The sequence below is a fragment of the Lepus europaeus genome, chromosome 10 (genome assembly GCF_033115175.1).
Source record: "Lepus europaeus isolate LE1 chromosome 10, mLepTim1.pri, whole genome shotgun sequence".
NCBI classification, from domain to species: domain Eukaryota; kingdom Metazoa; phylum Chordata; class Mammalia; order Lagomorpha; family Leporidae; genus Lepus; species Lepus europaeus.
In genome coordinates, this window is record NC_084836.1 from 10,268,140 (window position 1) to 10,287,269 (window position 19,130).

The 19,130-nt window shown below is 61.6% G+C and overlaps 2 protein-coding genes across 6 annotated transcripts in view; both read left to right on the forward strand.

Annotated features, from left to right (window-relative positions):
• MYH9 (myosin heavy chain 9) overlaps window positions 1–1,505 on the forward strand; it is an 85,348-nt gene extending 83,843 nt beyond the window's left edge. The window contains exon 41 of the mRNA XM_062202903.1: window positions 192–1,505. Within this exon, the coding sequence (XP_062058887.1) occupies window positions 192–309 (118 nt within the window). The 3' untranslated portion in view covers window positions 310–1,505. The remainder of the gene's footprint in view (window positions 1–191) is intronic.
• Window positions 1,506–6,733: 5,228 nt separating this feature from the next.
• APOL3 (apolipoprotein L3) lies at window positions 6,734–17,182 on the forward strand. 5 transcript variants are annotated; one of them, XM_062202907.1, is made up of 7 exons: window positions 6,734–6,774; window positions 6,956–7,012; window positions 8,809–8,902; window positions 9,611–9,684; window positions 9,874–9,932; window positions 12,158–12,284; window positions 16,276–17,182. In XM_062202907.1, exons 5-7 carry the CDS (start codon window positions 9,923–9,925, stop codon window positions 17,177–17,179), a joined length of 1,041 nt encoding a protein of 346 aa, XP_062058891.1. In that variant the 5' UTR covers window positions 6,734–6,774; window positions 6,956–7,012; window positions 8,809–8,902; window positions 9,611–9,684; window positions 9,874–9,922; the 3' UTR covers window positions 17,180–17,182. The 5 variants fall into 5 exon arrangements, with proteins under 5 accessions (XP_062058891.1, XP_062058888.1, XP_062058892.1 ...); XM_062202904.1 differs by lacking the exon at window positions 6,734–6,774 and having other exon boundaries at window positions 6,933–7,012; window positions 8,846–8,902; window positions 9,840–9,932; XM_062202908.1 differs by lacking the exon at window positions 6,734–6,774 and having other exon boundaries at window positions 6,939–7,012; window positions 8,846–8,902.
• The last annotated feature ends 1,948 nt before the right edge of the window (window positions 17,183–19,130 follow it).

Here is a 19,130-nt window from a genome sequence, read left to right on the forward strand (position 1 = left end):
CACCGGCACCACGTATTTTGCGACAAGTGTGCACTTCCTGCTTGCTTGAGAGACTTCTGTCCGCCTGGACGGCTGCTCCTGAGGCTTCTCCCTGCTGGGAGCCATCAGCTGCTCCCTTCCCCACTCGGCATCGTGTCCAGTGCGTGGCCGCGTCCCCCACTGACCTTGACCCTCTGCCCTTGACCCCCCAGGCGTGGAGACCTCCCGTTCGTCGTGCCCCGCCGAATCGCCCGGAAAGGCGCTGGCGACTGCTCGGACGAGGAGTTGGACGGCAAAGCCGATGGCGCTGAGGCCAAGCCTGCTGAATAGGCACCCCTCCCCAGCCTCCCGCAGCACCCCCCGGGGCCTGCTGTGGCCGCGACCCCGACTCCCCCAGGCCTTGTCCAGGGCATTGGCTTCTTCTGCTGCAGCCCTCCAGCTCCCCCCTCCTCCAGCTCCCAAATCTGATACCAAAGAGTCAGGGGCCTGGGCCCGGCCTGGGCCAGAGTGACCCACGGGGTCTCCGGCACCCTCACCCAGAAGCACAAGGTGGTGAGGTGGGGGGGGCAGGCCGCGGGGGCGGGCAAGTGAGTTTTCTATGAATCTATTTTTCTCAGACTAAAGGAGTTTTGATAGCCCAGCCCCCGAGACGCGTGGTCGCCTTCCCCACCTCTGCCAGCTCTCCCCCTCCTCCCTTCTCCGCTGTTGGCAATCACACGTGGTGACCTCAGCCCTGCCCCGGCGGCTCCCCACTCCCGTGAGCCGGGGTGGTCCGGAGGAGCAGGCCCAGCGGCCCCACCTCTGTGCAGGGCACGGAGTGCTAGGGGCAGGCAGCGCCACTGTCCCGCCGTCCCCTCGCCCTTTCGAAGATGTCTCAAGTGCAATGCCCCTCCCCTCCTCCGCCAAGGGCAGCGAGGCTGCGGGCCCGATGGGAAAGGCCGGCACTCTTGGGGACCAAATGTATTTAATGGTTAAGGGACTCGTCCCGAGGCTGGCAGCCAGAGCGTCAGCGTGGGCCCGCGGCCCCGCCCACGACCTCGCCCCGCTCGGGCACCGCTCACTCAGTCCAGTCAACTCTGCCACCTGCACGGATTTTTTCTGAAAGAAAAAGTTTTCTTTTTTTCTGCCCCTTCTTGTAATAAATGATCAAATTCCGAGTCTATCACTGCCTTGCCTTCGGAACCGTGTTTAGAGGAGAGTAGCTCGTCCTACACTGGTCTACACTGGTTGCTGAATCTACTTGTATTCCTAACTGTTTTGTATATGCTGCGTTAAGACTTACTTAGGGCAAGAAGGCATTTTTTTTTTTTTTGAAAAGGACACAACCAATCATGAAGCCTGTATCCAAGCCACATAGCCTGCAAAGCTCTGAATTCAGGTCCCAGCGCCGGCACAGGCAGTGACCAGAGCTCCGCCCCTCCCCTTTTTTATACAATGGAAGTGCCTTAGCATGTGTGCGGCGTCACCACTACAGTCAGCCGGTTACGGAGACTCCACTGAGCACCACAATAAACAGTGCCATGTGCTGTGAGCGTGTCTGTGTCGTCGTGGGGGGGGGGGGGCACCTGGGCCGTGCATCTCGGGGGGCTTCCGGTACCCAGCAAGGCTGGGCGTGGGGGCGGGGGCGGTGGGCCGCTGTAGAGACTGGTGAGCAGGCTGGAGCAGACTGAAGGTGCTGGCCACACCAGCGGCGGCACTTGGCTCGTTTCTGTTGGTGAGCACCTGCTGGACACACGACACCGGGAGGGCCCAGGGATAGAGACGAGGGGCCCAGGCCTGAACCCACCCCCCCCAGGCTTTTGCAGTCACCTGACAACACCTGCCCTGTGGGGGCCAGGGGTGGGGGGGGTGGGGACAGGGTGCGAGGAGCGAGCAGCCCTTTGCTGGGTGCTGGGGGCAAACACAGTGGGAATAGGTGTCCCTGGGGCAGGACAGGGAGAGAAGGCCTTGCTTAGAGAGAGGCCACAGCCCCCGTGGGGAGGCGGGAGTGGGACCGGCAGAGGCCTGAGCACGGCCCCCCGGCCTTCTCGGCTGACACGGGGCAGGTGGGGCCGGGCGCTGGAGGGCTTTGTGGGCTTCCCCTTGGGCAGCACTGAGGGTTGCAGGCTACAAAATCAGTCCAAGTGCATGGTCACATCCAACACCCCTCGGGCAGGTGCCACTGGGCGAGGGGCTTTGCCTCTGTGGGCTTGTTCTCCCTGTGGCTCACGCTCAGGCTCCCCCATGCCTCTGCCTGGGTTGTTGCCCCCCCCCCCCCATCCCATAAAAGCCTCCGTGTACACTGGGAGGACCAGCGCATGCCCAAAACCAGGTCGTGTGAGTGCCCAGACTCCCTGTGGCAGAGCTCGGTCCCGGGAGTGGTGCAGTCAGCGACCCTTCAGCAACGCTGTAGTGGAAGCCGGAGGCTGTGGTCTCTGCGCAGGCTCCACGCCCACCCTTCTGGTGATGCCACGGGCCGGGGACGTGGGCTTGGCCTCTACGTAGGTTACGGTAACAACACCGCGGTGCCCAGCCGTCGTTAGCCAACCGCTAACTTAGCAGCGGTGCCTGGCTCCCAGCCCCTGAGTGACTACCGGGAGAGGAGCGAGACTTCAGCGTGCCACTCAGGACCGTGTGCAAGGAAAACCCTGCCCGTTGGCTTCTGTCTAGAATTTTCCATGTGATGTTTCAGATTCCAGCAGAAACCATGGGAAAGGGGAGAGCCTGTCGCTGTCGCTGACCCCGGGGCTTGTGGGGAGCACTCGATGTACGTGGGCATTGCAGGGCGCAGTGCCCTGGTGCCTGTGAGGGCGTCCCTGTCCCACCTCTCCCAGAGGTCAGGAGCAGGGGCGATGAAGGCAGAGGTGGAGGAGGAAGCGCCCCGCCTGTGAGGACCCTCTGCAATGTCTGTCGGCCCCTCACTTGTCAGACGGTGGGTCTGCAGCCTCGCGGTGCTGTCTGCTTGGTGTCCACCAGAGTGACATACTCCATTGTCCCACAGAGGTCCCAGCAGGTGGGTTGCGCCCCGTCTGGGCTCAGCCCAAGCGGGTGCCGCGTTGTTGGGGAAGCAGTGGCTTGTGTGCTGTGAGCTCAGTGTGTACTACGTGCTGTCACCTGGACCGGGCCGGCCTCAGGTGGAGGACACGAGAGCCAAGCTGTTGGCCTGGCACCAGCATGGTCTGCTCCCCGCGGGCTCTGGGGAGAAACCGTCCCAGACCCCACTCCACGCCCTGGAAATCAGACCCCATAGGAACAAGGTCCCTGGACGGTCTTTGTCAGTCTTGGCTGTTCCTGCACTCCAGGGACCTGCCGGAGCACGTGGACCCTTGGACTCTGTCGGCCCCCAGAGCCGTCAGCGGCCGCCAGCTACCCTGTCTTCCGGGCACTGCCCTTGGTGGCCCCTGCGGGTTGTGGTTGTAGCTGTGAGGGACTCTCAGACCTGAGATGCGGGGGGTCAGGGTGGGGACACAGAGAGGCCTCGGGGGGGGGGGGACAAGCTTGTGATGGCCCCTCCCAAACACCGCCACGCCCCTCCCTGTGTGCGGCCCCACTCTGTGTCGATGGCACAGCGTTCAAAGTCCACCTCCAGATCTGAGTCCTGCAAGGCCAATTCTGTGCACAGCAGGCTCCCGCAGGATGTGGGGAGACGCGTGGGGGTGTCCTGCAGCCCTAGGTGGAGGAGTGTTCTCTCCCCCACCCAAACGGCAGCCCTGCCCCCAGCCCGCTGCAGCTGACTGCAGGGCGGAGCCTGCACAGCCGAGGCGGCCTTAGACCCCAGTGTCAGCCCGACTCCTCTCGGCCAGCCGAGCTGTGGGCGCTTCCGGCACCCCGGACCTCCCCATGCAGGGGCTGGCAGGGGCTGGGGGCTGTCCAGCTGCCTGGTTCATTCAGAGGTCTCCTTCCAGGGAGGAAGGAGGTGACGGGGCGGGGGCAACGAGGGCAGGGCAGAGCAGCGAGTGGGAGGAACTCAGGGATGGCTGACTGTGCACACAGCACCCTGGACTCAGGCTCAGCACCCCGGTGGCGGAAGTCCAGTGCAAGAAAGAGCACAGCAGAAACCAATGCCCTGGGGTGGCAGCCGCACTGCAGACCGGACTCCTGGTCAACCCGTGGGAGCAAAGCCACCCACCTCCCAGGCGGCCTGGCTGCGTGGGCTAACACCCACAAGCCTCCCGCGCTGTTGAATCTGCTCATGGCTCCTCAGGGAGCTCCGTGGTCCCCCAGCTCAGCAGCAGCGTCCTGTCTGGTGGGAGGTCTGCCCCCTGGCGGCAACCCTGGCCCTTGAGTCCTGGCCACTCTGCAGAATTCCACCCCTGGGTGGCCTGTGGCCTTGGTGTCGACTCTCCCGGGCCCCTCCTGTCCAGGCACCGTGGCCTGTGAGTGAGTGACCACTTTGGTATCCCAGGGCAGCCCAGTCAAGCCCCTCCATCAGACGCCCTCAGGGACCACCTGTCCTCACGCCCACACATCCCAGGTGAGTAGGTGGGAGGAACTGGGACCAACGCTCTAACTGCTGGTGGCCATGGTGTTGCCTGCTAGGAATGTTCTGGAATTAAGGAAGCTTGGAGAGCTTCGCACCACGTGATTCCGCTGAGCAAATGTTCTCGAGCAACCCAACTGTAGGGACGGCACGGACATTGGCGGGCGCTGGGGCCCGGACGGAGCAGCTGTACAGGGTGGCAGGGGGTTGCCTTGTGGTGATGGGAGAGTCTGGCTCCTGTGGAGGTGGCTCTGGGGGTCTGCGTGTGGGACCAGGGGCCCGAGACCCGACCAGAACAGCAAAATGAGCGTGGGCAAGAACTGGCCAAACCCCAGCAGTGCCCACCGCGGAGGCCCCTGCATCACACCGCGCCCACCTCCTGTGGTTATGCAAGGTAGGGGCCGGTGCTGTGGCATAGCGGTAGAGCCGCCACTTGCAGCACTGGCGTCCCATGTGGGCACTGGTTCAAGTCCCGGCTGCTCCACTTCCAATCCAGCTCTCTGCTAATGGGACTGGGAAGGCAGCCGGAGATGGCCCAAGAGCTTGGGCCCCTGCACCTGCGTGGGAGACCTGGAAGATGATCCTGGCTCCTGGCTTCGGATCAGCGCAGCTCTGGCCGTTGCGGCCAATGGGGAGTGAACCAGCAAAGGGAAGACCTCTCTCTCTCCGCCTCTCCTCTCTCTGTGTCTAATTCTGACTTTCAAGTAAATAAATAAAATCTTTAAAAATTATTTTCATTTCGGATAAAAGTTCATCACAGAACGCCTTCATCTTGCACTCCACCCATCCAGTGCTCCCCCTCCCCCACTCCCCGCAGCCCCAGCACCCACCCGCTCCCTGGCACCTCGTGGAAGTGCAATGTTTCCCGTGGCAGGATGCCTGCCGGGGTCTTCCACGTGTAGCAGGTGCAGCGCCCCTTCCTCTACAAGGCTGAGACGTTCCCATCGCGAGGGTCGCACAGGTTTCATTTCCGCCATGAGTGGGCGGGCATCAGGGTGGTGCTGTGCTTAGGCTGTCACTCACCGCTGTGGACGTGGTATACAAACACCTGCTCTGTCTTCAGCTCCTGGGGATGCCCGGTGGGGGTTGCAGCTTGGTGGTGCCTCTTGGCATGGGGTCCTGGGCTGCCTGCTGGTGTCGCTGTCACCCTGCTGCCTCTCCGCGTTCCTTCTGCTCCACGTGAGGCCGCGTCCGGATTCCGGGCTAAGTCTTCTTTGCAACATGCTCAGAGTCTCACAGCCTCTCCACCGGAACACAGGTACCGCCGTCGGAGACCTGATTGCCTACGTTTTTCTTTAAAGATACTTTATTTATTGTGAGGCTGGGCCAGGCTGAAGCCAGGAGCCAGGATCCTCTCTCTCCCAGGTCTCCCACATGGGTGCATGGGCCCAAGGACTTGCGACATCTTCCACTGCTTTCCCAGGCCATTAGCAGGGAGCCGGATTGGAAGAGGAGCAGCTGGGACTTGAATAGGCCCCACATGGGATACCCGCAGCGCAGGTAGCAGCTTAACCGGCTACACCGCAGCACCGGCCCCTCGATTACCTACTATAAATCGAAATTTAAATCCAGAGGCTGCCGTGAGCTCTGCAGACGTGGCAAACTCTCTTGGACATTGCAATAGCACAGAACGCACACGGGGCTGGTGCTGTGACAAAGCGGTTAAGACAACACTGTAACACCAGCATCCACTATCAGACCACCAGTTCGAGTCCCAGCTGCTCCACTTCCAATCCAACTCCCTGCTAATGCACCTGGGAAAGCAGCAGAAGATGGCCCAAGTGCTTGGGCCCCTGCACCCATGTGGGAGACCTGGAGGAAGCTCCTGGCTCCTGGCTTTGGACAGGCCCAGCCTTGGCTGTAGCTGCCATTTGGGGGAATGAACCAGCGGATAGAGATTCTCTCTCTCTCTCTCTCTCTCTCTCTGTCATTGTGCTTTTCAAATAACCAAAATAACACTCAAAACAGATGCGCACATGTCGGTCTTATCTCCAACACGAAGATGAAGGTTGTGGGACTGACGCTGGCATCTTCGGACTGGGCTCTCGGCCGCCCCAAGTCGGCACTGGCTGCTCAGAGCCTGCTTTCCCAGCTCAGGACAGACAGACAGATTGTGCGCGGGCTGCAGCTGGCGGCCGGCGGCTGCCCCTTCAACTCCAAGGCCACTAGGGGCTGTGAGCACTGGGCGCATTCCTGGTCCCCCGCCTGTCTGAGCCCGGCGGCCCCGGCTGCTGGCCCTCCCAGCTTCCACTAGGTGGCGCCGGTGACAGCACCAGTTTGCCCTGGGTAGCCCTGTTGGCTCCCAGTGGTCCCCAGCCCCAGGAGGCAAGGCCTAGGTGGGCAGGCCAGGGTGGCGTCTCTCAGGGAGCGGCGGGGCTGGGCTGAGCGGGCTTGGCACACTGTGTGTTTGCTGTGTTGGGTGGAACATGAGCTGCTTGGAAGCTTCGGTTTCCCTTTCGGTTTCCCTTTCCGGGAAACAGGTACACCGGGCCAGCAGGCATATCTGTCGTTACACAGACGCGGCTGGTCCCAGAACCACACTGCGGGGACAAGTGGACCAGGGCCGACAGCCTGGTAAGCCGGGGACACTGCGGCTCCCCCTCCTCTCCATCCCCACACGGCTCTGAAAGCGGATTCTTGCCGTGGAGTGATGGGTGAGCTCAGAGAGGTTAGGTGACAGGCCCCAGGTCACACAGCTCAGCTGCGGCACCGTCTGGATTCGCACCCAGGTTCCTGTCGGACTGCTCCCCGCTTCCCCCGAGCCCCTAAACGGTGTAGAGAGAGGGAGAAAGGAGAGAAACTGCTGGGGGCGGAGGGGAAAGTTCCAGGACTCCCCTGGCTGAACTCGGGCTCCAGACCGCTTGAGACATGGCCAGGTGACCCCAGAGGAAGGTGGACATTGGCGGGTGCCTGTCCTGTTGGGAAGTTTGAGGCAGCCATGAGGGGGGGACGGCAGGTGATCCATAGACTGCCTGCCCTGGAGGGCCTGGCAGGGACAACACAGGACTTCTCCCGAGAGACACGGAGCCTGGAGTTGTTTTATCCACTTTGGCTCTGAGCACCCACACTGGGCCAGGTCCCGCAGGGAAGCCGAGGCCCTGGGAGGGGCGTGACTGGCCCGGGGTCCCGCGACGGGAGGCTGAGCAGGTGCATAGCGGGACTGTGTTTCCTGGCGCTCGGCTGGGGTTCCCTGCAGGCCTGCGGGCTGGTGGAGGAAAACCGGGGTGTCCTGTGTGTCCCCAGAGGAGGAGACGCCGGGGGGGTGGGCAGCGAGGGGGCGGGATGCGGCCTGGTGTCCGTCACGTGGTCACGGCTTTGTCATGGGAAGCGCAGAGGCCACCCCGCGGCCATGATGCCCCCGGGGGCCTGCGCATGGCCCTCTGGGTGTGCAGGAGCAGAGACAACCCAGAAGGTGGAGCTGATAAAAGCCGCGCTCTCAAGCACCAGGCAGAGTTAGAGGCCAGGGCTGAGCCCCCCTCTGCCTGCCACGCGTGGGGCGGTCCTAGGCGCGCACCTGGCCTCTCTGAGTCTTGGCCTCTCGCCGGTGGTGGCCCAGGCAGCGGGAGCGAGGGGGATACAGCTGTTAGAACCACGGTGCCCGCGGGGCCCGTGGGAAAGAGGGGTGGAGCGAAGCTGGCGGCGCCCTGGCCTCTCAGATCCACGGGGTGCCCTGGGGGACAGGGTGGGCCCCCCCTGCCCAGATCCCAGAATGACGGAGTGTCGGAGTACCACTGGTGTGGGGTGCCGTGTCCAGGGTGGGCAACCACATGTCACGTAAGCCGTGCTCGCATCCTCTCTCTCTCTCTCTCTCTCTCTGTCATTGTGCTTTTCAAATAACCAAAATAACACTCAAAACAGATGCGCACATGTCGGTCTTATCTCCAACACGAAGATGAAGGTTGTGGGACTGACGCTGGCATCTTCGGACTGGGCTCTCGGCCGCCCCAAGTCGGCACTGGCTGCTCAGAGCCTGCTTTCCCAGCTCAGGACAGACAGACAGATTGTGCGCGGGCTGCAGCTGGCGGCCGGCGGCTGCCCCTTCAACTCCAAGGCCACTAGGGGCTGTGAGCACTGGGCGCATTCCTGGTCCCCAGCCTGTCTGAGCCCGGCGGCCCCGGCTGCTGGCCCTCCCAGCTTCCACTAGGTGGCGCCGGTGACAGCACCAGTTTGCCCTGGGTAGCCCTGTTGGCTCCCAGTGGTCCCCAGCCCCAGGAGGCAAGGCCTAGGTGGGCAGGCCAGGGTGGCGTCTCTCAGGGAGCGGCGGGGCTGGGCTGAGCGGGCTTGGCACACTGTGTGTTTGCTGTGTTGGGTGGAACATGAGCTGCTTGGAAGCTTCGGTTTCCCTTTCGGTTTCCCTTTCCGGGAAACAGGTACACCGGGCCAGCAGGCATATCTGTCGTTACACAGACGCGGCTGGTCCCAGAACCACACTGCGGGGACAAGTGGACCAGGGCCGACAGCCTGGTAAGCCGGGGACACTGCGGCTCCCCCTCCTCTCCATCCCCACACGGCTCTGAAAGCGGATTCTTGCCGTGGAGTGATGGGTGAGCTCAGAGAGGTTAGGTGACAGGCCCCAGGTCACACAGCTCAGCTGCGGCACCGTCTGGATTCGCACCCAGGTTCCTGTCGGACTGCTCCCCGCTTCCCCCGAGCCCCTAAACGGTGTAGAGAGAGGGAGAAAGGAGAGAAACTGCTGGGGGCGGAGGGGAAAGTTCCAGGACTCCCCTGGCTGAACTCGGGCTCCAGACCGCTTGAGACATGGCCGGGTGACCCCAGAGGAAGGTGGACATTGGCGGGTGCCTGTCCTGTTGGGAAGTTTGAGGCAGCCATGAGGGGGGGATGGCAGGTGATCCATAGACTGCCTGCCCTGGAGGGCCTGGCAGGGACAACACAGGACTTCTCCCGAGAGACACGGAGCCGCAGACCAAGGTGACCACGGGGCGGGGAGCGGGGAAGCCGGAGCACCGTGGGCTGCATGAACTTGACCTTGAGGGCTCATCAAAGGCTACTCAGAGGACCAGGCATGCTTCAACACAGAAGAGGCCCTGCCCGTCGCACACCTGACGTTAGCTGTCGTGAGGACACACAGATGCACCCAGCCCCACACAACTTCCGGACTTTCCTTCCCATCTTTGCCTCCATGTAGCATTTTCTCGTTGTCACAATTACCAGGTGACTCCCTCCCGTTCCTGTCTCGTCCCGTACCCTCACTGGGCAGGAGGACTCTGTCTTGGCCTGGGAGCCAGGTGAGCATGTTTCTTTAAATAGCAGCTGGCAGAGCCCAGGGGAATGGGGAAGTGCTTTGGACCAAGTGCCCTGCAGCCTTGGCCCTCCTGGCCATCCGGGGAGGCCCCGCCAGAGCCCTGGCCCCTGCTGCCCACCACTGTGTTCTCCCCACCAGAGGTGAAGCCGAACCTTCTCGCCCAATCCTGAAGGTGCAGACTGTGGAGCTGCGAGGAAGACCCACAGAGAGGCAGAGGCGCCATGGGCCCAGGTAACATCTCTTCCTCCTCCCTGCTCGTGCCTGGGGCCCAGGGTGGCTCCCCCAGGGCTGGGTGGACCTGAGCAGCAATCGGGGAGAGAACTGGCCTGGTGAGGGCACCTCCAGCCTCCAGAGAGACCAAGAGGAGCCTCCCGGGGTTTTCCGGGGCCCCTCGTCCTCCTCCCTCCCCCTGCTACCCAGTGGATGGCTCAGTGGGGCTCAGGGAAGTGCAGGACAGCAGGTGAGGGGAGCCAGGGAGGAGAGGAGGCAGACCAGCAAGCTGGGAGCCCCTCCTGCCCCTCACTTCCTCAGGCCACTCCGGGCAGCTGGGGCCCTGGCACCAGCCTCTCTGCTCATGGCGGCTCAGCAGACAGAGTGACTCAGAGGCCCCCTGAATTGGGGACCCTACTCTGACTTTTGTCTGCTCCCACTTGTGTGGCTGGGAGCTCCCTCCCTCCCCACCCCTGGAACTTGAGAACGGGCTTTCCCCGTGAGGTTGTGAGGATCCCGCGTAACAGGTGCACGCGGCCCCGGCCAGGCACCCCCCCTATCCCAGGTCCTCCCTGAGTGCTGCTTCTCATGCCCTCTGTCCAGAAGCTGTGACTTGCAGGTGGCCCCCACTCTCCCCCACCCACGAGGGCACCTGCCCGGCCAGGGAGAAGCACCTGCTCAGGTGTGTCTGCCTCGGGTCGGGGCTGGGTCAGTGGATCTCAAATACCCCTTGTGCAAGACGAATGAAGACGCGAACGAAACCACCTTCCCCTGTCTTCTTCTCCCTCCGTGAAATGCAGGAGCACCCGGGCCCCAGGCTCCCAGAGCAGCCCCAGAGGCACCAGAATGGGGAGGGAGGAAGCCAGGAGCGCCCCAGCAGCCCTGGGCCCTGGGCGGGGGGCTGGTGGATTCCTGAGGGTAACAGGATGATCTCGGGCTTAGTAATGAGGTGGCAATGGGAAGCCAGGGCCCCTGCGACCAGCCTGGAGGGGAGAGGGTTAAAGTGCCGAGGTCACAGGGTCAGAGCTGAGCCCCCGGCACCCCTCCCCCCATGCAGGGACCCCGCCACAGCCCACCCACCCACCCTCGTGATTCCCAGGAAATCTTTATGGAGTGATTTACTCAACACGCTACCATTTGAAACTTTTTAAAAAAAGATTTATTTTATTTATTTTTTATTTGACAGAGTTAGACAGTGAGAGACAGAGAGAAAGGTCTTCCTTCCATTGGTTCACCCCCAAAAATGGCCACTATGGCCGGAGCTACACCGATCCAAAACCAGGAGCCAGGTGCTTCCTCCTGGTCTCCCATGCAGGTGCAGGGCCCAAGGACCTGGGCCATCCTCCACTGCCTTCCCGGGCCACAGCAGAGAGCTGGCCTGGAAGAGGGGCAACCAGGACTAGAACCGGCGCCCATATGGGATGCTGGTGCTGCAGGTGGAGGATCAACCCTACTGTGCCGCAGCACCAGCCCCTTGAAATTTTTTTTATTAAAAAAAAAAAAAAAAAAACCCACAGAGCTATGACAGCACAGAGCGCAGAAATCACAGGCGTTTTTGAAATTGTTGGAATTTTTAAGAATGTATTTATTTGAGAAGCAGAGACAAATAGAATGTTTTGAAAGTTGTTCCAAAGCCCGCTCGTGGCCGAACCGCAGGCTTGAAGACCCCAGAATGAAGGGTGTGAGGCCCAGAAGGCCCCAGGCAGGGGCTGGACATCGTGGGAATTTTCCCCTTCCTGGGGCCAAAGCACTGCCTTCCGGTTGCTCTGGGCTGAGAACGCTGGCTCCTCGCAAAACCCAGACGCCTCCCCCCAAGAACTGCTCTGCTACCCAGGCTGGGCTGGGGGCGCCCAGCAGGCAGTGCCCATGGCCCCTCGGTCCTGCAGGCCGGAAGTCCAGGTTCAAGGTGAGGGCAGGGCTGGGGCCTGGGGCCAGCAGAGGTCCTTTCTCCCCTGTGTGTGTGGAGGGAGGGAGAGAGAGGCAGGGGAGGAGGCCGTCCCTGGCGGCAGGTGCACCTTCCGCCCCTCGTTTCGTCTGTGCGACTTCACCTTTTTGAAACCCTGTCTCGGAATACAGCCACGGGGCGTTAGGGCTTGGGTCGGGTCCCCAACCCCGGGGACTCCATCAGGATACCCCGCGGACGCCTGCTCCCAGAGGATTCGGGCGCGCGGCACCATCCATCTGATGCTCAGAGGCACGCGTGCCCCCAGCTCTGCCCTACCCTGCTCTGTGTTCTTTGCCAACAGAGGACAAAATCTCCATCACCGACATCGTCAGGTATTTCCAGGACGGCGTGAGCAGAGAGGACCTGCAGCTCCTGCTGACCGAAGACAAAGCCTGGCAGATATTCATGAAGGCGGCTGAGTTGTCCGGGTAACCTGCTGGCTGCCCCAGCCGTGCCACTCGCGTCTCTCGGCACGCCTGGCGTTCCCACGGCGGGCACCCCGCCTCCTGTGGTTTCCTATGGCTTCGCCACAGCCCACCAGGGGGTCACGCTTTGCTTCCCGGCTGGGGCCCTTCTGAGGATGCATCGGTAGGCAGTTTTGTCACTGGGCAAACCCGCGGCGTGTCCTCACGCAACGCGGGAGGTACGGGCTCCTCGCTCGGCTGGGCCTCCATGCAGCCTGCAGAGGTGCGGGGGCGCCTGCGGGTTAACCCGCTGCAGGGGAGGTTTGTTCCATAAGCGGAAGGAGGGCACTCTCACAGAGGGAGGGCGCAGGCATCGAACCTCATGATTTATGTCCAAAGATATATTTATTTATTCGAAAGGCAGAGTTGAGGGAGAGAGAGAGAGAGAATCTTCTATCCACTGGTTCACTCCCCAGTTGGCCAGGAACCTGGAACTCCATCCAGGTCTCCCACGTGGTTGCAGGGGCCCAAGCACCTGGGCCATCATCTCCCGCTTTCTTGGATGCATTAGCAGGGAGCTGGGTCAGAAGTGGGGCAGCCAGGACTCGATCCAGTGCTCACATGGGATGCCAGCAGCTTAACCTGCTGTGCCACAACACTGGCTTCTGGCCTCTGTGTCCCACATGGGAATTTCTAGGTTTGATTGCTGGATCCCACTCCAGGCTCCAGCTTGCTGCCAATGCAGACCCTGGGAAGCAGTGATGATGGCTCAAGTAACGGCTCCTGCTCCCTACATGGGAGACCTGGATTGTGCTCCTGGCTCCTGGCATTTAGGGAGTGAACCAGTGCATGGGGGCTCTCTTTCTCAGTCTGTCTCTCTGCCTCACAAATAAACAGACAGCATTATAAAAAATAAAGAGCAATGATAAAAGTATAGTGTAGGAAGTCTATGACCAGGTGAGATCAGTGTTTTTTCTCATTATCAAGCACCATGTACTGTGCACAGGTGCGTGGGCTGCTGCACGCAGGTGCAGCAGACGTGTGTGCACCAGCGTTCCCCGGGCAGAACACGCTCCGCCGTGACGTTATGGTGGCCGGGAGTCCCGGGGCGACAGGTGATTTCAGCCCCATGAGCATCTCAGGGCGCCCCTGTTGCACTGAGGCGTGGCTGTGCAGCCCATTTCTGCACTTCCTGCACGTCATTTGCTGGTCACCGGGACGTGGCGCCCACAGTGCGTGGACAGGGGTCTGACCTCTGCCAGCTGCGTGACCTTTGCAAGTTTCCCCTTCTTTGACCTTGGTCTCTCCACCCGTGGGCTGTGACCGGGAGTTAATGTCTGCGACATGCTGACACACGTCAACAGCTTGGTGGGAAGAGACCAGGATCCAGGGTCTCCTTCTTGGAGGTGGGAGCCCAGGGGCACTTGCCGTGGGGTGAGTGTTCCGGGGGGGCTCTGGCAGGGCCCCCCTCCCCCTCTGCAGGAACTGCTGCGTGCCCGTGCTGCTGGGAGGCAGGGCGTGGGGTTGCACTGAGTTCCATCCGCTCCCACCCCCACTCCGGGCTCGTCTCTGTTCAGTGGGAAGAGCAGGTCAATTTGCACGAGCTGGTGAAGGGGTCCTGGGAACCAAGGACCTGCATTCTGGACCAGGATGGGGCCCAGGGGGCCGAGGGTGGGGCTGCAGGGTCTGCACCGAGGTGAGGCGAGGGAGCCCGAAGGGGCGAGGGGTCCCTTCCCTGATGAGCCTCGGGGGCAGGGGGGTGTCCTCCACATCCTGCCTGGGAGCCCTGTGTGGGACCCTCCTGCGCTCTCTGCAGGTGGAAGGCCGTGCTGCTTAGTGATGACTCCCAAGGCCGGAAGGGGGCGCTCCCCATTGAGTGCGACGACGCACAAGTCCCCACGGCGGTGGGAGGTGCTCGTCCGGTGTCACGTCCACTTTGGCTGCTCACAGAGATGGTTCTCTCCAAGTCTCTCGGATCTTGCAGAGGTTCCGTGAGATTGCACACGGCCTTGGGGAGCACACATGGGAAGCCGTGGCTGGCCAGGGGGGCCGGGGTGCCCCATAGGGGTCAGGGGTCAGTACAGTGGGGTCGAGGGTCAGTGCGGCACCAGGGCTACCAGCTGTGCCTCCCACCTCCCAGCCTGTGGCTGAGTCCGTGTCTCCAGCTGGGCACTGAGAGAGCAGACGCTAGGGAGAGCGGTCCTTAAGGTGGCTCCTAGCTCTGATGTGGTGTGGTTTGGTTTCTGAATTCTTTTTTTTTTTTATTTATTTATTTTATTTTTGACAGGCAGAGTGGACAGTGAGAGAGAGACAGAGAGAAAGGTCTTCCTTTTGCCGTTGGTTCACCCTCCAATGGCCGCCACGGTAGGCGCGCTGTGGCCGGCGCACCGCGCTGATCCGAAGCCAGGAGCCAGGTGCTTCTCCTGGTCTCCCATGGGGTGCAGGGCCCAAGGACTTGGGCCATCCTCCACTGCACTCCCTGGCCACAGCAGAGAGCTGGCCTGGAAGAGGGGCACCCGGGACAGGATTGGTGCCCCGACCGGGACTAGAACCCCGTGTGCCGGCGCCGCAAGGCGGAGGATTAGCCTAGCGAGCCGCGGCGCCGGCCCGGTTTCTGAATTCTAAGGACCCAGAGTTAGTCGAACGGCCGACTCTGAGGGTGCCTGGAGTGAGCAGGGTGGGGTTTGACCACTCACCAGCACTCGCAGTACCCACGAAGCCCTGGGACAGGACACAGGCTGCTGTCAGCCACAGGCAGAGGCGCTGGGGCGCCTGGAAGGGCCTCCCGCTGCAGGCTGCCATTGTCCTTGGGGGTACGCGTGCCAGAACCAGCCGGGCACTCAGCCGCCGCCGTGAGACAGGCTGAGGCAGTCAGCACGGGTGTGTTCGTGAGTTCCGGCAGGGAGAGAGGTCACGTTCAAGTCTCTTGGGTCTTGGGAGAGAGGTCATGGCTACGGAACGGGCGGACACATCTAGGCCGGCAAACAGAGCGAGTGGGTGGACGTTCGTCCTAAGGGCACTCCAGGGTGGGCGAGGCTGGGCTGCTAGGCTGTAAGAGTGGGCGCCCCGAGTCCCAGCCAGGTAGTGCAGAAAGAGGAGCAAAGTCAGGGTGATTGCTAACCAGCATCAAGCCCCAGTGTGCAGAGCTCTGGTCGGGCCTTGACCACACGCGGCCTCGCAGGTGCCCTGCCGTCTCCAGTGCAGTCCGACAGGACCCCATGGGCCCAAAGCCCCCATCACACGTCACATTTTGTATCAGTCAAATGTCCCTTACTAAAAATGCGTGAGGCCCAACCTGAAGAATTTCAGATTTGGGAATATCTGCTTATTCCTAATGAGCCCCCAGAACACTGAGGCTGGGACCCAGGCCTCAACATGAAACCTGTTTGTACACAAATGGTACACACCTTAGCGAGCTTGAAGGTCATTTCATGCGTTTTTAGTGCACCTGTGTTTTGACTGCCACAGGTCACAATGGCTACCGATTTGCTTGTTAATATTTCCCGAAATTAATAAGCCTTGTGGGTTCTTGCCATGAATTCAGAAAAGAATTCTAAAGCCAGAGGCAGAGAATGGTTTTCCACCCACTGGTTCACTCCCCAGATGGCCGCAACGGCCGGAGCTGTGCTGATCCGAAGCTGGGGGCCAGGAGCTTCTTCCGGGTCTCCCACGCAGGGGCAGGGGCCCAAGGTCTTGGGCCATCCTCTTACTGCTTTCCCAGGCCGTAGGACAGAGCTGGATCAGAAGTGGAGCAGCCAGGACTCGAACCGCTGATATGGGATGCCAGCGCTGCAGGCAGCGACTTTACCCGCTACACCACAGTGCCGCCCCCCCTTCCTTATTGAATAAGTACTAGAGAGCCTGTGATGTGCAAAACCTGCCCAGCGTTGAAATAGAAATGTTTGGCATTTGTAAAATCCTTTCCCTCTTGGTTTGTAGCGAAAGCCCTGGTGTGTGCAGGCTGAGCCGCCCAAGCCCGTGTCGCGGATAAGCTCACTGACGCTTACTGTTGCAGGGATGAGGCACAGTCGCTACGTGATGCTCTGACGGAGTTTATGATGGACGTGGACATGGACGAGGAGGACGTGGACATGGACGAGGAGGACAAAGCTGCGCTCCAGAAGCACCTGCGGGATCGGGAGAGGTTTCTGAAGGAGTTTCCTCAGGCGAAAGCCGAGCTGGAGGAGTGCATAGCAAAGCTGCACGCTCTTGCGGATAAGGTTGACCAGGTGCACCGGGACTGCACCATCTCCAACGTGGTGGCCACCAGTGCCGGCGCTGTCTCTGGCATCCTGACCATCGTTGGCCTGGCTCTGGCCCCTGTGACAGTAGGGGCCAGTCTGGCGCTCACAGCAACGGGCTTGGGGCTGGGGACAGCAGCTGCGGTGACCGGTGTTTCCACCAGCATTGTGGAGCACGCTACCACCGTCTCAGCCGAAGCCGAAGCCGGCTGCCTGACGTCAACCAACATCAAGAATATGGAGAAGGTGGCCGAGGCCGTGGGTCAGAACGTGCCCAAAGTCATTGCCTTAACCAAGTCTTGCGTCCAAGTCCTGCAAGACATCGGGAAGAATGTCCATGCCATCAAGATAGCCCAGACCAACTCCCGCTTAGTGACCAGCGCCAAGAGCCTCATGACCACTGGGAAAATCTCAGCGCGGAGCAGCAGGCAGGTCCAGAGAGCCTTTGGCGGCACCGCACTGGCAATGAGCAGGGGAGCCCGCGTGATGGGTTTCGCCACTGCAGGCATCGGCCTTCTGGTGGACGTGGTCATCCTTGTGAAAGAGTCGCAGCACCTGCACGAGGGGGCCAAGTCCAAGTCGGCTGAGGAGCTGAGGCAGCGGGCCCAGGAGCTGGCCGAGAAGCTGCAGGAGCTCATGGAGATCCACAGGAGCCTGCAGCCGGGCCCGATTCCGTGACTCCCGGGCGGCGCCGGGGGTGGGGATGGGGGTGGGGTGGGGCGTGCTGACCGCAGCCTGGGCAAACAGAAACATCTTAGAGGGACAAGGGGAGCGAGATAACATCTGTGGAACTTGAACACAGGGCAGGGAGAAGGCAGATGGCAAACGGGGTCAAAGAGAAAGCGGAAGCCGGGAGCCAGGACTGTGGAGGGGCAGGGGGCACCATTCATTGAGGACTAAAGAACACAGTGGGGCCGTGGAGACGGGGAGGCACACGGGAATGAGCCGCGAGACCTGCAAGCCCCAAGAGTCAAAAATGGGAGAAAACCAGAGGCCTGGACTGGTTGGGAGGTGGAAGAAGCAATGGTGGCCGCCCTGCTGGTGCTGTCCCTGGTCGATGTCTCCGCCAGGGGGAAGCCTCTCCCCGGGGGTGCTGTCCAGGGCGGCCTCATCCACCAGTGGGCTTGTCTCGGGAGTGGGACGGTGGGCATGGTGGCAGCAGGGGTGAGGCATGGGGCACGTGAGCAGCCCTCTCTGGGAGCAGAGTGCACTATGGACTCTTCACAGTGCCAGTAAAGCTCCTAACGCTGTGACGTAATAGCGGTTGCTTTCCAGGGGAAAAAGTGCGAAGCCAGGTGCAGAAACAGGCCGTGCTGGGGAGCCCAAGCAGCTTGGGGTGCAGAGACGCCGCCCCCCCCGAGCCTGTTCCTTCATCAGCTTGGGGACAGGTGCTGGACACGACCATAGCTCAGATCCCGCGGCCTCTGCTCCCCTTGCATCCAAGCAATGCATTGGCTTTGGTTTAATAAAAGTTGGCTGAGTTGCAGAGAATTTTTGTGCTCATGGATTTCTCTCGTCGAGGCTCTGAGCGCCCAGTTTCCCTTCCTCAGGAACCTCCTTCCAGGGGCTCAGCAGGCAAGGTATCCATGGCCTCCCTGGGCTCCTGCGGCCCCGGCAAGCCCCAGCTGCAGGCCGCTCAGGGTTGGGAGAGTAAACCAGCAGACGGGAGTTCTCCCGCTCCCCCTCCTCCCAAGTAAGAAAATGCTGAGCAGGTGTGGAGAAGGTCCCGCTGGGCCTATGGTGAGGCAAACCCAAGGTCAGGCGTTCGGTATTGCGCGTCCTCCTCTGACCGGCCCTCGGAGTTAGGGTAAGTGTGACGGTGCCCTGCGGCCCTTGGCATGTCGTGGCTCCTGTCACCTGGTCACGGCGAGCTCCAGGCCAGGGTGGGCGGGCGGGCGGGCAGGAGGCTGCTCCCAAGCCTGACGGATCCCGCCTCCTCTTACGTCAAGCGCTCTGGGTCTGTCCCGGGACTCAGATCTGAGAACTGGTGACAGCAGGGGCCGTCCAGCAGGAAGTCTGTGTCTGGTCTTTGCGTGCCAGGCTGGGGGGTTTACAAAGGATGTGGACTGCCCAGCCGCTGCGCGCGCCCTGTCCTGTGGCTGGCATCTCCCCAAGCCCTGGTCATGCGCTCTGCCTCTCGCACACCGTGCCCGCACCCTCTTTGCCTCTGCCCAGGAGCTCATGGCCAGGTGGGATTTCCCCCACCCTTAACGAGATCAGGGCCCCAGCCCCTCCCCCCAGGCACTGGTCTGGGCAGGAGCTCCGGGAGAGCAAATCTCGCCTTCCACAGTCCTGCGCACGCTGATTGCGCGTCTTCCTCTCCCCACCCCACTTCATACCACGTAGTTTGGGGCTCTTTGGGGTCACAGGGAGGTGGCGAGCCTTTGGTCAAGTGTTACCAGGCCACTGTGGGCACAGCTGGAGGCCCAGCCGCTGCTCCGGCCATCAGCGACCACTGAGGACAATCACAACAGTGAGCACCGAGTCTTCCCTTCTCCTTGCTCCTCCCACTCAAAAGCCACGCCCCCAGGTGTCTCTGGGCAGTCTGTTTTTAAAGATTTATTTCATTTATTTGAAAAGCAGAGTTACAGCGAGAGGGAGAGAGAGGTTATCGTCCAGCCGCTGGTTT